Source organism: Neomonachus schauinslandi, chromosome 14 (assembly GCF_002201575.2).
Source record: "Neomonachus schauinslandi chromosome 14, ASM220157v2, whole genome shotgun sequence".
NCBI lineage: Eukaryota > Metazoa > Chordata > Mammalia > Carnivora > Phocidae > Neomonachus > Neomonachus schauinslandi.
The window spans coordinates 7,871,487-7,889,129 of record NC_058416.1 but is presented as its reverse complement, the minus strand read 5'-3'; the positions used below and the strand labels follow the sequence as shown (position 1 = coordinate 7,889,129).

Genomic DNA, 17,643 nt, shown 5'->3' with positions numbered 1-17,643 from the left:
GCAGAGAAAGCCTGGAGGGTGTACACAGAGTTCACAGAAAGATGACATGGTGGGAGGGGGGAGAGGTTATTTCTTACATCCTCAAGTTTTCTTCTGGGAATACTAATTGTTGCACCCATGACCAACACCTGACATTATCTTTGAAGTGTGGAAAAGTATAAAATAACCTTGACCCAATAGTATACCATATTGGTGGGGGGAAAAGAAAACACATCTTTCACTTATTCATTGAATGAGTAATAGGCACTCAGAACTAATTTATTTATGCAGGTTGCAGATATTTATGAATCAGTAGGTTCTGGCCACTGCCCCAATATGAACTTAATGAAATAAGAAATATATATTTACTTATATACTAGGGAGGATGCTGTTTGATGGAACATGTGAAATAAAGTGAAACCTATTTATTAAAAGTAAACCTCACTTTTTTTCACCAAGTAGTAACTAGAGTACTAGTCCTAGTATCTTGTACAATTTTTCTGTCTTCATTGGGCAATTATGTTTGGAAATCATTTATCACCTATAAAATGGTCTACCACTAATACTTTCTGTCCAATATAGAAACAGTGGACTGATAAATAACATTACACAGTTAATAGTTTCTACAGTCAATTTATTTATTGCATGTGGTATCTTTAGAGTAGATATTAAAAACATATCATAAAAACTGATGTCTGCCCCTTGTTCTTTGGCCAATATCCCAGAAAACTTTGTAAAAAAGCATGAGTACCCTAATCCCTTTAGGGGATTATTTGAGCCACTTACTCAAATCAACCATTAATGCTACAATGAAAACAAGCTAAGCAAATTATATTCTTATAAAAAAATTCATAGTCCAGTTTTGATGATTATAACGCAGCACAATAAATGGGCAATATACATTCAGTGGGGCTGAGCTTTTGGCCTTTTTTTTTTTTTTTTTTGAGCTTTAGGTCTTTAACACGTTATGTCTTATAAGAAATATTATACTAAAAACTGCTCAAAGTGAAAATGATACACTTTTCTCCAGTTCTATTAACATATCATGTCGATCAGTATCTTGCAATTTCAAATTACTTTATCAGTCATTAACCATACTTTACAATTCCTCAACCTTGGCCTTCTCCAAATAGATAAAAATTGGCCACTATATTTCCATTACTATAATACTAGGTGATGTGCCACACAGATGAATTTCTAGCCTATGAAATGTATGGAGAACAATATCCCATGGAGGGGGCAGAGAAAAAGGACGGGACCTACTCAGGAGGGCAGCAATTTAGATAAAATTATAAAGACTCCAATGAAATGTCCAAAGTAGCACTAAGACTCTACTTTCTTAACATTCTAACTTCAGTTCCATATCACAGACTTGGCCTTCTTGATCAGCTTCATCTGGTACCTACCATGCAATCAAAAGAAGACAGCAGTTGGGCCATGTTTTGAAATGACCACAGAAAGACAACACATAACCAATAAGTATGCTTCCTTGGGTTTAGTGAAAATTATTGAACATGAAAGGATGTGTAACAAAAACCCCATGGTAAAATGTCTCTTTGGTAACATGAGGATCATTTTGGTACGGTCAACTTCATTTGAGTTTTGAAATGAAGGTATGTTATCCGTGACCCTGGCTGGGGGCTAAGTATGTCAGAAGAGAGCCACAGCCGCGTGCATGCATTCTCTATGAATGTATTTGCAGAATGAACCCGCCTTTTTCTCCCTGAAACTACCACAAATCCTTACTTTCTTACTCAAGAATGTGAATCTTTGTTGTATCATTTCTATAATTATTACAACTTGTTGAGGCAACAGCTAGTTTACAGAGTCTCATGGAAGTATCCTGAGATGTTGGGCACATTTTCTAGATGGGCAGGATGCCAGCTAGCTCTGGAAGCCATCATGTAGAATAAAGGTCCCACCTTATATTCTATTCAGGAGGAAACCCAAACCCATGAATGCTGTCATTTATTCAAAGGCAAAGAAACAATCAGGAATAGTTTTGCCCAGTTCCAGGCTCCTGGGCCAGGACTACTTCCGTGGCTCCATCTTGTCTCCCATTTAGATGCAGTGGGAGTTGAGAAATGCCACATGGCCTCTAAAAAAATGGGCCCTTGCATAACATTTAAGTGTCTCCTCAGATTTTTCAGATGTTCCTAACCTTTCCTGGACTCATCACTTACTATGTCAATAGAGAGGCTTTATGAGACAATTCACAGGACTTGTAGGTCATGAATGATTGTTATAAATTTTATTACTCTTACATTGTCACCCAGTTCTTCATTGGAAGTTCAAACTTATTTATTCTAAAGTGATAGTCAAACTAAAAAAAAAAAGTGTATATGTTTTGTATTCCTACTGATTCATCATATTGTAATTGGGATTATTATTTTGGGGACCTTTATCACTCTGTAGCATTTTGGCTTAATTCTTCTTGGCGTTTGTCCGTTTGTCACAATGCGTTTAGATAATAACATCGGGCTTACATTTTATTTCATGTGAACTTCAAAAATCTTCCATTTTCAGTTGAAATTGGGAAATGACCTTTTTTTTACAATAAAATAGCTTACATATCAAGTTTCTTATACACTTCAGTAGACAATTATTTAAATTAACTGAAGCCTCGATGAATGAGAAATCAGTTAAAATTACCTAGTATGAAAACCACATTTTACTCATGATTTTCATACAGTTTTCCAAGTTTAAGATTTTAATATCTTGTAAACATTTAAAGGAGAGGAAAAGTACATTTGTAAGAGAAATATTACAATTTCCTTCTAGTAATTCTGTTTAATAAGTTTTTATTTTACCTTATCTTCTATGCCTACTACCCTATATTCCATATTCCAATTTTAAGAAGAATGAATAAATTTAAATTTTTTAATAGTTATTTGGAGCTAGTTTTAGTTGTTGATACAATTCACTTTCTCCATCTGTTCTCTACCTTTCAGATGATTTTAGACTTAAAGAGAGCATAAAATCAGCCCTTTTTGTAGACAGAGAATCATGCATTGGGTGGAGCGAGGTCAACCCTGACCCTGCCGTGGTGTTCATATTGGTATCTGATTGCTACCTTAATTCACTCAAGTGATCCACAGCCTCATAAGACTTGCTTATTTTTTGGAAATCTGGAATTTAAAAGCCGAAGTTCAGGAAAAGAAGATGGAGATAATGACAATTTTTTTTTTCAAAAGTCACTACAGATTTTCTCTCAAAGAAAACAATGTAAGAGGGTTTCTATGGTGTTTCAGTATTAACTATTTGACAGATGGGCTGAAAGGCGAGGAAAATGAAGAATAAAATGGCAGTAGCATCTTAATATTATATATAAATCAAAAATTAGCATGGTGTAGGTGATTATGAAATCATGTGACTAATCAAATTCAGATTTACATATCTATTGCATAATTCAAAGAACAGTGCTTATTCTTATATATATATATGTATCAGTGGGTTCAGTGGGGGAAAGGAAGCTCTAAATTTTTGTGAAGACCTAAAATAGACAATAGAGATTCCTTCTAGTTATAAGGCACTCTATATTACTTTGGTAATAGCAGGCAGTGTATAAATTACAACAACGAATCCATCTACTCCCTGACAATAAATGAGCATAAATGCCAGTATCATCTTTACGGCAGATGACAGAACTCCCAGGACCTGCAGAGGCCCCCTTGTACCTTCTCTGCACAAACCCTAACACCACACACACACACACACACACACACACACACACACACACACACGCACACACACACTTTTTTTTTACTTTTGACCTACTCTGTCTGTATGTGCTACATTTGTTACCTTTTTTCTAGGTCCACCCAGAATTATCCCATCTTTTAAAATCCTTATCCTTACGAATCTTCAAAATATATTAAATGATGTGTTCTATGTTTGCTTTCTATAAATTCTTTTAAATTAATTTATATATACTTTGTGAAGTCTTCTGTAAAGAGGTGTCATTTGTCATTGATTAAATATAATGTTTATGATTATTTTGATAAAAATAACTTTGGATGCTAGGCCCCTGTTAAGAAATAAAATATCCATTACAAATTTGCTTCTACCAGAAATTATATGATTTGACATACCTTATTTTTCATCACAATCTATTCCAGATAATAGTTTGGGGACGTCTGTACTTAAATACTAGTTGAGCCACCTTTTGGAATGGAATGCAAAGGAATAGCTGTCCCTGGAACCTAAATGTGAATTTCTGGCAGAGCAGAAAATATTATAAAAATGAGGCAATAATAAAATTAGGAAATTAAATTATTTTTAAATCTGTCTGCGTGATTTTTCCCCTTGGTAAAAACACATGAAATACATACTATAAGAATTACCTTCTGAATTCATAGTTTCTGTATCTCAATCCTTAGTAGATACACCTAATCAATTGTTATTAATGCCTTCCTCATAATTCTAAGAAATTTACAACTGATATGGCTACAAGGAGGGTAATTTATAGTAATTTAAGAAATCCTCCATTACTGAAAAAAAGCAGTTCAAAACTACTACTTTACACCACAACTTTGCATGATTGAGATTTTGAACATCTAAATTGATGGTTTTTACCCATGAGTTATTTAATATTGTTCATTATGATATTACATGGTTTCCTTATATTTTTATTACCATGTGATGAACTGTAACTATGTAATTAAACAGGATTCTGACAATCGTAGTCTGCTAACCTTTAAAATGTCACTTATTCCTTCATTCCTTGGCTTGCTATTTTCAAAATAAAAGAAGGCCCTTTATTAAGTGTAAGATTACTGAGAATTTATTATGCATTCCCAGTGTTTTCCTAACCCTATCTTAAATAATTTCTATTAGGGCAACTGTGGCTTGGTGGAATCATAGAATATTAATATTGACAATGGCACTGGTGATCAATAGTTTTATGTTTCTAGTGAAGTGACATCCAGAGTTTTTAAGTGGCTTTCACAGTGTGACAAAACTAGAAAACAACTTTCCCTCCAGCACTGTGCTCACCCTTTAACAACCAAAGAAAATCACTGAAAATGAACATTTGGTAGACAAAGATTTCACCTCGAAGGTGAAATGTGTACAGTCATGACCGCACCAGATATTGATGACTTTCTGATTTTCCATCCCTTGATATTGAACCTTTTGTCACCTGGATTTAGACCTGTTTGCAGATACGTTTACAGAATCTGTTTCTCAAACTTAATCTTTAAATACTAGCTGGGCATTTGTTGTTAGTTCACTAGATTAATTTGTTAGGAGTATTTTTGATGATCAGAGACATCAGAGTGGGTGAGGAAGCCTGGATGGAGCAGGCAGGGTGCTAAAATACCCAGTTGGGGTAGGTCTGGCCAAAGGCATGAATTTGAAGAAACCGATGAAAACTGTACGAGAGCTTTCAGTTCTGTCAGCCAGGAGAAGTTTGGAACATGAGGGGCAGTGAAGGGGCCCCTCGTTGTAAATGCTGAACAAAACACAGCTTCTCCTGGATATGAATTTTTGGTGACACTTTCGTAACAAACTGGTGATGTGAACTTGATGGATTTTCCTTCCTCGTTTTCTCACTATTAAAACCGTGAGGACTATATTTACTGGGGAAAGTCTTTATGAAAAGTGCAAAGGTTTGTATAAGTTTGGAGCCAACATCAAAGAAGATATTTAATAAATGCATTCCGCAGGGCACAGCCCAGGAGCAATTACTCTGCTGTTTTTGTAACATAATGAAGAAAAACAAAACCAAAGAATCGCCCCAAATGGCAAAACTGCTATCTTGATTTCTAAGTTAGTCAAGAAAAACATTAGACAAATTTACCTAATTTTGATATCCATATGGTGAATTAGAAAAATAAATGTTTAAGCAAGACCTAGATAGGGTATCTAAACATTCATGGAAATATGAATTATCTTAATATCTAGGTATTTCAGGCTGCCGCTTTATATGATCTCCAAGGCCATGTCAACCACTAAATACTTACTGAGGGCTTACTACTTACAAAACATGAGTAAAGGGCATGCAACATCTCCTCGCTCTTGGTTCTTGCCCACTTTTAATTACTTTTGATATATATACCTCAGTGTCAGGCAGGAACCCTGACAGCAAACAGGGTTTGCTGGCTTTCCACAGAAGACATGAGATGGCTAGAAATAAGGGTGTTAGGGGAGGTAAGAGAGGCCAGTCTCCCCAGCTTCCTAAATCCCTTTCTCAAAGCTGTCTCTGTATTTCTCCCTCCCCTTCTCCTCTCCTCCTCCTCCTCCTCCTCTTTCTTCACTTCCTCCTTCTCCACCTCATCTTCTTTCTCTTTCTCTGTCTCTCTTTCTCTCAAGAGTTAAGACCCTGCTTTTCTTTTTTTTTTTAGATATTTTTATTTACTTATTTGGCAGAGAGAGACACAGAGGGGGAACACAAGCAGGGGGAGTGGGAGAGGGAGAAGCAGGCTTCCCGCCGAGCAGGGAGCCCGAAGCTGCGGCTTGATCACAGGACCCTGGATCATGACCCGAGCCGAAGGCAGACACTTAACGACTGAGCCACCCAGGCGCCCCAAGACCCTGCTTTTTTTAATCATAGGAAATTATTAGACAAGGTTGTCTAACATAGCTCCAAAATTAGCTCCTGTTATTTGAATTGTATAAAAGTTTTAAACCACGTTCTCTAAAATTCTCAACTCCTCTCTTGACAAAAACTTGAGCATAAGACAAATATGGAGTCACCCACTTTCTATGCATGTGTGAATTACAGAGATCTCTTCTACATACCTTATACTTTTCCGAATATTTGCAAACTTTGGATATAAGGTAGCCAAAAGAGACAATGCTATTTCAAAAGTGAATTTAAAAACCATCCACTGAATCTTCTAAGATCTAGGAATTCAAAATGAGCAGGAGTTGAGCTCTCCTCTAAGGAGCTTGCCACTTAGGGAAGAAGTATGCATTTCAAGTCCTGAAGCAGGTACAATCAGTCTAGTGGTATACAGCCAATATCCCTTGACACAGTAAACCCTTTCTTGTTCCAGTATTCATTAAAAAATTGTTTTAGTTAGCCTGCTATTTTTGAGGTTTATGGGTTTTTTAGCAATTATATTTCAGAGTTAAATATAGAGACAGAGTTTGGTGTCCAAGACAATAAATAGTAAAGCCACTAACCAGAAATAACCCTCACTCTCAGCAATATAATCTAAAGGAAAACCGCTACAGAGGTATACTGTAGATAGTCTACTTAGCTCCCCTCCCTCCTTCCCCACCACATCTGATTCTCTTTCTCAATACTGAGAGGGGATGGCATTTGAACCACTGAGATGGCCTGAATCATTGAGAGTTCTGACGGGGAAACATAACTGAAATGAATTGTTGTACATTTAGAATTTGTAAATGGGATGTCTAGGTATTCGATAAGAAAGAGTGCCCACTGCTACTTTTAATATTGTGCACAACCTAGGCTGATATGGGTGCTCTTTGATATCTCAGGTAAAATCAACGTAGTACATGGAAATGCAATTCCATCCGTCATGTGACATTTCTCCTTCTTAGTTCTTCAGCGGAAATGCAAGATGTATAGAGGCCCAAGAGGCATTATACTCCCAGAAATGTTACATTATGGTGCTTGACATTTTAAACAATAACATTTATGTGTTATATTTAACTGTGTGTTTAAGTTGCATTTATGAGTGGGATTTGGAGCATTATGATCTCTCAAATAGTTCAGGTCATTGCTGATGACTCTTGAGTAGAGATCACATTTGTCCTTTTTGCTTCCTATCTAGATACTGTGTTCTCCCTGAAGCTTAAATAACATATGATTTGTACAATGATAACCGGTGGCTATTACTAATGCTTTTCCCTAACTTGAAGGAGATGGTAACTGGTTTGCGGTTGTTTGCTTGATATTAGTCTAACTCAATAGAAATTTTCAACGTACTCCCATTAACATGTGGAGAGAAACAGGGTTGAGTTTGAGAAGAAATTATTGAATGACCTCTTTGAAAACTTTTGCAGTATTTTAAGTTATGGCCATAGGTAGTGAAGAAACAAGGGGGCAGCTCTGCCTCGGGTCTATCTCTCATGGTAAAGTGACTCACACATGCATGAGAGCATTCCACCAATGCCCATCGTGTAACACTCCCACAGAACCTACCTTCTCAAGTCACCTGTTTTTGTTTATCTTTCTTTTTATCATGTGTTTTCTTCTGTAGAAGCCAAATAGTAACTAATTAATTATATCCATAAAACGTAACACATAAAACATATTTATGTATATGTATTTCTTGATCATACTGTTAATGCCTTCCTTAGTTTCTCTTATCCATAGATTTTTCTAATTCTCATTTACCTTTTATGTGACTGATGCTTAAAATAAATTAATATTGAATACATGTGACCAGGGAAACACTTCCTTGTGACTTGCACTTCAATCCATTTTAGCAGAATCTTAAAAAAGCTCATTTAGTCTGGTGCTTCAGACTAAATTCTGTGATGGATGGGTGTTGCTGACAGTTCCTCTGACTTAATTTTTGCTGATGGAGTAGACTTAACCCATCACTGTCTTCTTATGGTTTGAGATGGAATTTCTATTTACTACCTTTTGCTTCTTTTTGGACTAAAAATTTTATGAGGCCTGATGTTGATCTGGACATAGTCAGGGAAACTGAGCATAATCTCATACTAATTTTCAGATTATATTCTACATTTGTGCCAAATTTTCATATGCCATAAATATTTTGTCAGGTGGATCTATGGTTTATGAAAATGGGCCAAAGAGCAACATGGATCCGATTCCAATGTCAGAACAGCCTAGTGAAGCTTCATAATGTCAGGACAAAGAAACAGGTAAGAAACCAAGGCACCAGAAAACACATGTATTAAAACCACATGGGGAGGGGTGTCTGGGTGGCTCAGTCGGTTAAGCATTTTCCGCTCAGGTCATGAACCCGGGCAGGGTGCTGGGATTGAGCCCCGCATTGGGCTTCCTGCTCAGCAGGGAGCCTGCTTCTACATGTCCCGCTCCCCCTGCTTGTGCTCTCTCTCTCTTTCCTACTCCCTCTCTCTCTCTCAAATAAATAAATAAATCTTTTTTAAAAAAGTACATGAGGAAGGACTTCCAGGTTTAATGCTAACACCATGAGGACCTGAGAAAGGTCCCCTCATGGATCTGGCAAGGGAACAAGCAGGGTCACCACTGTGAAATAAACCAAGAGCCTTCTCAATAACAAAGACCCACCTACCCTCCAGAGGAAAGGACTTCACCAGAGCACAGGTCTCGAACTTAGTCTGGGCTCCTGTGGTCTTCCTGTCTCACCTAAGGAATTAAAAAATAGTAATAATAACATAATCAACAGGGGCCAGGCCTTCATGGGAATGGATAGGAGCAGGGAGCAGAAAGGGCAAGCAATTCTACTGAAGAAATGTTTGTGAATGTCACAGACCAAAGACACATGAAAAGCTGTAATAAGAAATTTTAATAACATTGAGAGAACTTTGGAGAGCTCAAAATCTCACCCAATCATCTGATTAAAGAATAATGGTTTTATTCACTAGAAGTACTTTTGAATACCTAGGATAAAGGTTGTAATGAATAAGTGACTGAATAAGAAGGAGATCATCTTAAAAATGAATTTCCAGAAAAATTAAAAATCAGTTGAGATTCTTTAAATTTTGAAGAGTGAAGAAAGTTATCAGAGCTTCTTGTCTTACAAATATCGTTTGGCATCACTCTTCCAGGATTTGGAGAATTTTGCTTGACATTTTGAACTCAGGGGATATTTTAAACTCATAATCCAGAAAGGACCCTTGCTTCTTTCATAATCCAGAAAGGACCTTTGCTTCTTTGGCCACATGTACAAGATTGGTGCTGTCTACTCATTGCGTTCTTCCTTTAATGTTTGTTTCTACTCGTCAAGTGGTACTTAGTATAATTTTATGACATTTATATTATTTTAATTAGCAGTTTTCCATTAAAAAATGGACAAAGGTCAACTTCTTACTTGGAATTTTGGAGGTTATATGTTACAAAGAAATTGATATTTTTGTGTAAAGACACACCTGTCTAGACATAAGTTACAGTTTAAAAAATCAGTAAACTGGACTAAAGTTAAAGTCAAGAATAATATACAATAGATCTGTTCTTTGGGAGATGGGTGAATCCTCATATCCAAATCCAATCTCAATAACACTATTAAAAATGAACTGTTGGCCACTACTTCAGTACTCTTGAGAGTGTTGATATGGATTGTGACTTGTATTTGTCTATTCACCAACTTATTCAGAAACAACCTTGGATATATTTGGATACACCTGTAATAAATCAGTTATTATATAAGGTCCTGAATTTATATTAAAGTCTATCTAAAATGTGCCATCCTGCTTATGGACCACTGGAGTTGCCACATTTTCTCCCCATTTCCCAAGCATTGGTGCCCTCTCTCCCTCTCCCTCTCTCTGTCTCTGTTTTTCTAGAGCAGTCAACATCAGCTTCCAAAGATTACAGCAAATACCCCCGACTCTTGTAGACACAAACCCAAATATTATGTTTCTTACTGTTCCTCGCTCAGGTCACTGGGTAAACACTTGCAATCTGGAACCTCATAGCCTTGTGTACTAGGGCATTTTCTAGAATTGATTCCAGGTTTTATGTTCCTTTGTCTTCATTTTTTCTGAAGGTAGACAGAGGATGACAGCTATGCAGGAAGAACCACTGCTTAATGACCCAAGTCAAGATTCTAGGGTAAATTTTTCAGGAAGTTAAAGTTGGGAACATCTGCTGCATCACAGAGAATCTGGAGAGATTATCTAGGTCACTGGTGAAGGGTTTGAGATAAACTTAAGGTAAATACAAAACTATTAAAAGCTAAAAAGAGACAATTATTAGCTCTAGGTGAAAACCAAAGTTCTCTAGGAGAGAAGCATGATCATTTTTACCATTTGATTCAGCTGAGAAGAGTGTTGGCAAAGTCATAAAAACATAAACACCAAATATTGAAATAATCAAACTTTAATACAAATATTTTGGAAGGATGGGCACATGAGAAATGTATGCATGTGTGGTGAGTTCGTGGAGAAGAAAGCATCTGCATCAAAATACAATGTCTAAATTGAAAAAAAATCTAGTAATGATATAAGCATGCTATTCAGAAAAGTAGAGAGAAATAAAGTAATCAGAGGAAGTGAAATTTGTTGTCTCAATGTGGGGGGAAATGGGAAGGGCAGGAAACTATTTATTTGCAAAAACCCCTCATACAGCACTTTGATTTTGAACTCCACGCACTTGGAAAATGCACTGAATGTTGCAGTGCTATAGAAGTTATAAAGTGCAGTGTTTCACCATCATTAGTTTTACCTGCCATCAAAGATTATTAGAAAAAAAGTCCTCTAGAATAATATTAACATAAAGAGTTAAATGCAGAAAAAATTCAAACCACTGACACTTTATTCATTCAAACAACAGAATTCAGTATGTCAGGTACATTGCATGCCCTACAAAACCAGACAATCTGAAATTACACATAAAACTGGAAAAAATGTTCGAAACAGGGTGATTATATAACTCATCATTCAAACAGGGACAATAGGCAACAAATGGGAATTATTGCAGACATTTATCACACATATCCCCAGATTCGGTCTTTTATTATGATACCTTACAACACAGTTAGTGCTTTGAATCTGAAATACTATGTAAACCAACCTTGAAGATTTTGTAAAATTCCCTTAGAAAGCATTGCAGTGAATTCTAGAAGCCACAGTTCCACACATGGGTCACTAGCAATAGAAAAGTTAAAAAAAATACTTTTTTTATGTTTCAGATAAATGTATAAGAGCCTAGAGACTTGACTTAGAATAATTCCAGTGAAAAGACCAGTAGAAAAGTATACTAATTTATGCAAAAGCCTGAATGTGAAGGTCAATACTTTCTAGGTACTATGTTCTAGTAGTGGCCAAACTAATGATGATACTTGTGTTATAGGTTTGCACCACTTTATATTTTTCAAAGATATTTTTCCACTATTGTGGAAAGAAGCTAAACACTTTACTCACAATTTAGCACCTCCAACTGAACTTTATAAACATTGAGTTCTACAATACCTCCAATCTTGCTGAAATCTCATACAAGCAGTACAGAATATAGCACATTATTATAAATCAAGGAGAAGCACTTTGATTACAGCAATTTCTAATTACAATGTGGACTCTACCAATTTGGTAAATTACGGTAATGCAGCTGTAGATGTGATTTAAGATAGTTCTATATAAACCAACATAACTTGAGTATTTACAATGAAAGTAAATCTACTGAAGTTATTTTTATCTTCCTTTGTCTTGTAAATTGATAACCAATGTATTTTAAATTTATATGTATAATATTTTAGTAATAAATTGATTCACTTAAAAATCCTAAAAATTTAATATTGACCAACTAAAGAATATAGCCTCATCTACTGCCTTGCATCCACAAGCATAATTACAAGCTAATGAAATTTCAATTCTATTTTCTCAGTATGCATAAAGGCCCTTAAATAATGTCTCAAGGTCTCTCTGATGATAATACAATCAATACCTAGTCATCGTAGGTTAATGGCATGTATTCTTTCCCCAACAAAACTGTATACTCTATAATGACATTTAACAAACTTACCTAACTTGTCATCACACAGCAATTCCCTTTCATTGGTTACTTTAATGGAAATATTCAAATTTACATTTATGGCTTTCAAAGGAAACATAGATTTTTATGTAATATATTATATATCATCATAAATTATATATGTAAAAAAGAATCCTAGGAAGCATCTTGCTCCCTAAGTAGCACCTTTCAAAAAAGATTTAAAACATAATTTAATTCAATTCTGACATTTTATTCTGTGGAACTGTTTTGATCCGTTTCCTTAATAACAACAGAATAGTAGGTGTAACAGATTAGGGGGAAATATATATATGTACATATATATGTGTGTGTGTGACACACATACACACGCAATATACTATATATACCATATAGTATCTATATAGTAGGTATAGTTTTATACATATACATATTATATATATATATATATATATATATATATATATATATATATGGTAGAGTTATGAAACTCTAGCAAATTAGGAATGATATTAAGCAGACAATAATGAAAGTGCTTTGTTAATAAGTAAAGCTGTCCAGGGAAAGGAAATTAGTGAGTAGAATTTCATCAGCATGAACAGCTGAGAGTGTAACAGGACCAGCGGCAGTGGGTGGGATGGGGAGGACAGAGAAATTCCAGCAGGACTTAGAAGGGTTCCAAATGCCTGAAAAATCCTGAGCTCTGCAGAGGAAGAATACACGAAGAAGAGGGACAGAGGATATAGTTCTCATAAATATTCTGAGTGACAGATTAAAGAAAAAGCAAAACATTCATGGAGAAAGAGACTGGTTTTAAATGGTCTGCAGGCTCTGCCGCAGAATTCTTCCATGAGTGAAACCTCCAGGACAATGGCATCTGGTTGTATTGTGCACCCCGCCCCCAAACACATCATCTCCTCTGTTCAAGTGGAATTTCCATTTCCCCATATTGCATTGGTAGAAACGCTTTCCTTCTCACCCATATTAGTCATTGAGAATTTGGAAATACCTCACGAGAAGTGGACATTTTTACTTTTTCCTTTCTGAAGCAGGCAGGGGCACTCATAATTTCTGTGATTCACAGAATCACTACACACTGGGCGTGCATAGTAGTTAAAGCTATTGTCATAAAATAGCCACTGACTCGCCTAAAACTGTAAATTACAGCTTCAAATCTTCCTAGATAACATGAGAATTTGGTTTGGTTCACTTAAAATTATAAAAATCTACAACTTTGATACTTACATGCAATTTTTGTGGTGAATGTTTTAGAGATGAGTAAGAAATATTTGGGACATGAATGATCGCTATCTTTGGTAGTGACCATTGTGGTTTCAAGGTGATCATGACCGTTATTTAGCTTCAGGACTACTTTTCTTCATTTGACCCCGTCTAGAGTTTGAACAATGACAGGATGGCTGCTAATTGCTCTGTGTTGATATCGCTAGGGTTGTCTTTGGCCAAACTGTGAAGCAAGGCAAGGTTATTTCTGTATCTTCCCATTCTTTGTTCCCTGTTCCTCCCCCTCATGTTTCTACCACAACCCAAACCACACTTCCAACTACCATTCTTTTTCCTATATTCAGATTTCCCATAATTATTTTTTAAAAAAACACTAATAATGCCTAGATGTCTGACTCTTTTGAAACGATTTACATATTTGAAATAATTCTCAGAAGTAGAAAAATTCAGTATCAAAAACATTAAGTTATTATTGGACCATCTACTACACTTGCTCAAAAAGCTAAGCCAGGGAGAGTGGCAAGAATTCCACGTGGAATCAGGGATTACTTTATTTGATAACAGAGAGTGAAGAGATTTCCCTGTCACATTTGTCTTCCTCTTGACCATTCATTTATTCTGCTGCCAACTACTCTGCTGGACTATGCTGATAGAGCAGATTTTAAAGTGGGGAGAGAGAAAGCTAACCCAGATCCATCCACATATTCTCTTTTTAGTTGGTTAATAAGAGATGTTTGGGAATGGCATTGCAGTGCACATTTGTTGGTCACCAGCGCAGCTTCCAGGCCCCATTTCCCTCCTCTAATGATACCCTGAATTTCCTGGTAATGTGCTTTGGCCTCAGTCCTGGTTCTAGAGGTCAACCCTTAATTGACTTAAGCCATTTCATCCTTTCCAGCCATAATGCCTGTTTAATGATGGACAAATAACCAAATTTGTTAGCTTTATCAGAGAAGTAAACTCTCTACCAGGCAGAAACAAGGATTATGAATTGCCAAGAGTTGTTGGAAACACAAGGGAAACACATGAATAAGAGTTAGGCTAACACCAATAAAGTGGATCCAACTCCACGAAAGGAGGCCCAGAAACGGGTTTATGCCCAAACTTAATTCTAGACATGACATTTAAACCTTGGTAAATAACCCTTGCCTGAAGCTTGATCTCTCCCCTGGATTCTTCCATAACATGACTCAGTAAGTTTCCCTTTATGTATACACTAATTAGAGTCAGGTTTTCTGAAACATTTCTGTTAAGAATGCTCTCCAGGTTATAAAGTATGTTTCCTAGCAAATTAAATAAATTCAACCAACTGGTATCCAGGGTAGGCACTGAGTAGTGGGAAAAAATTATATAAAGATCCACATACATAACAGTCATCATAAATTTGCTCAGATCAAGGAAAAAGCTTAGATTCTGGTCTTTGGCCTGTGAGAGAAGGCTGGGTAGTTGACATAAATATCCTCTCTTGCACCATCCGATGACTGATTGGTAGAGTCGGGATTTCTGTAGTTGTTGGCTGCCTAGAAAGACAGACAGAATGTCAATGATTCACTGCATTTCAGCAGCCAATAAAGATACTCAAAACAAATCTCTCCTTAAATCAACCACAATATAAGTCAAATTTCTATTATAATTAATTTCATAAAACATTCCCTTCTTTGTACTGAACTTATATGAGAAATCCCATTTTTGACTTTCAGGGCTCAGAATAAGATGCAACAGGAGACTACTCTAGATTATCACTTTTTATATTAGATTATGAAACAGTCTTAGAATTCTCTCCCAATGTACCAGGCTGTTTTGATAGGAACCATTAGTCTCATTTTTACATGGAAGTTTAGTATAGTATTTCCCATAGTGGCACGGTGCTTAATAATTTCTGTTGAATGAATGCTTTAATAAACAATACTTTTAAAGTACACAGTGTCATGTCTTGACAATAAGCAACTAAACACAATAAAAGAAATTAACAAAATAAACTGGCATTACTTTCAAGATGATGTCATATAACATTCTCTACCCTAATCAAGTCACTTTGGCCACCTATACATGTATGTGGCAGAAAATATGTAGGCATGGGTGAGGGAGAGAGAAATCGAGAGGAAAAAAAGAAGAGAGAAAGGTCTTTGGTGAGTAATTTGGAAACTGAGTGGTTTTGGTGCTGGCAAGGAAAAAGCAAAAAGAAAGTTGCAGTTCCACTGGTAATTCCAGAGCCTGTTGAAAACCGCAAAACAATCAAGTAGGTCAGCCTCTTTCTCTTTCACAGTCCAACTCACTATCTTTCTAATCATCGTTCAAAATATCATTATTCTACAAAAGTTTGAACAAGTTGAATACTTAATATAGGAAGTTGCAAAGTTCCTTCCCTTCCCTGACATTCACAGCAATAAATGTGGCTATAGAGTGGCTTGAGTTGACAACAGCTAAGGACAAAGAAGGGACCCCAAAATTGTGTATAACAGCAATGTTTTATCACTTGCTGGAGCGGCAGATGAAACAAGGCAAAACTTCTGTAGTCTTTCCAGTTACTGTCAAAAAGCCAGCCACGTATTACTCAGAAAAAAAAAAAATTTGGTGTGTAAAGGGTAACTAATAGAAGAAAAAAAATTAAACTGATAAATAAATAGATAACAGAAATCCAAAGCACACATATTAGATTGTCAGAAAATTTTTATTACTTGATGTTTTGGTCATGTAGAATTCAATTGCAAATAATTAAATCGAAGGGAAATGATGTAATTTTAGATAACACTTGGGGAAATGTTTTGCTGTAATATTTTGTAAACAGGGGCACTTGGGTGGCTCAGTTGAGCATCTGACTCTTGGTTTCAGCTCAGGTCGTGAGATGGAGCCCTGCATTGGGCTCCATGCTCAACAGGGAATCTACTTGAAGATTCTTTCCCTCTACCTATCCCTTTCTCCCACTCCCTCTTTATTTTAGAGAGTCTCTCTCTAAAATAAATAAATCTTTTTTAAAAATTTTGTAAACAGAATCATATATGTTAAAGAGAAAATCTGACCAACAGTGGAGACAATGAACATGAAGTAAGACAAACTATTTCAAAGGGCATCAATAATAAGAGAACAGGTCAGAGAACAGGTGTTTCCTCAAATAGCTGATCCACTACATGGCCAGGTAATTGAAAGGAGAACAATAAGGTTGTCGACTGCAAAATGGACCCACTTTACAGGATATTACAATGCACAAAAGGTGGAAAATGACAGCTCTGAGAAAACTTACCTTATTCTGTGCATCCCAGGGTTGTTTAAATAGTTTTTTCTGTCTCCTTCTCCTAAGAATACATATTCAATAGAGGCATTAAGATCTTACACTTCAGCACTAGTATTATTGCATATAGTATTATACCCTACTTGTACGCCAGCCTACATGCCCTCACTAACTATGTTGAAATTGCTTCATACATACCTACTCAAAATTCCCTTGACCTAATTCTTTTCCACAGATGGTGAAGGCATCTAAATGGATATCCAGCCAGTGTATATTAGTAATTAATCTCAGCGAGCTTACTAAAGAATGGTTCATAGTAGGTTATTGCATAAATGGCTTACTGCCTTCTCCAAATAATTTCAAGCTTAGAGATTTCCCACAATTAAAAACTTCCTTCTCAATGCCAACAGTGTAACATGTTGGATGACAGTGATAATAGAGTTAAGCTTTAGAGAAAGTTCCAGGTGTTTTACCCAACCTCCTCAATGGATTATTTTATTTAGCTTTCATCAAAAACTCTATATTTAACTCAGATTGGGAAACTGAGGCAAGAGAGGAAGAGTAACTTGCCCTAAATCATGTGGCTGGCTAGTAGTAGTGTCTGGATTTGAATCCA

General features: G+C 36.1%; 1 protein-coding gene across 1 annotated transcript in view; it reads right to left on the bottom strand.

Moving 5' to 3' along the window:
• Nucleotides 1-15,204: 15,204 nt before the first annotated feature.
• Nucleotides 15,205-17,643, bottom strand: part of CD226 (CD226 molecule) — a 60,760-nt gene continuing 58,321 nt past the window's right edge. Inside the window, exons 5-6 of the mRNA XM_021686410.2 lie at nt 17,040-17,091; nt 15,205-15,318 (exon numbers count right to left, since the gene is read on the bottom strand). Coding sequence (XP_021542085.2) covers nt 15,205-15,318; nt 17,040-17,091 — 166 coding nt within the window. The remainder of the gene's footprint in view (nt 15,319-17,039; nt 17,092-17,643) is intronic.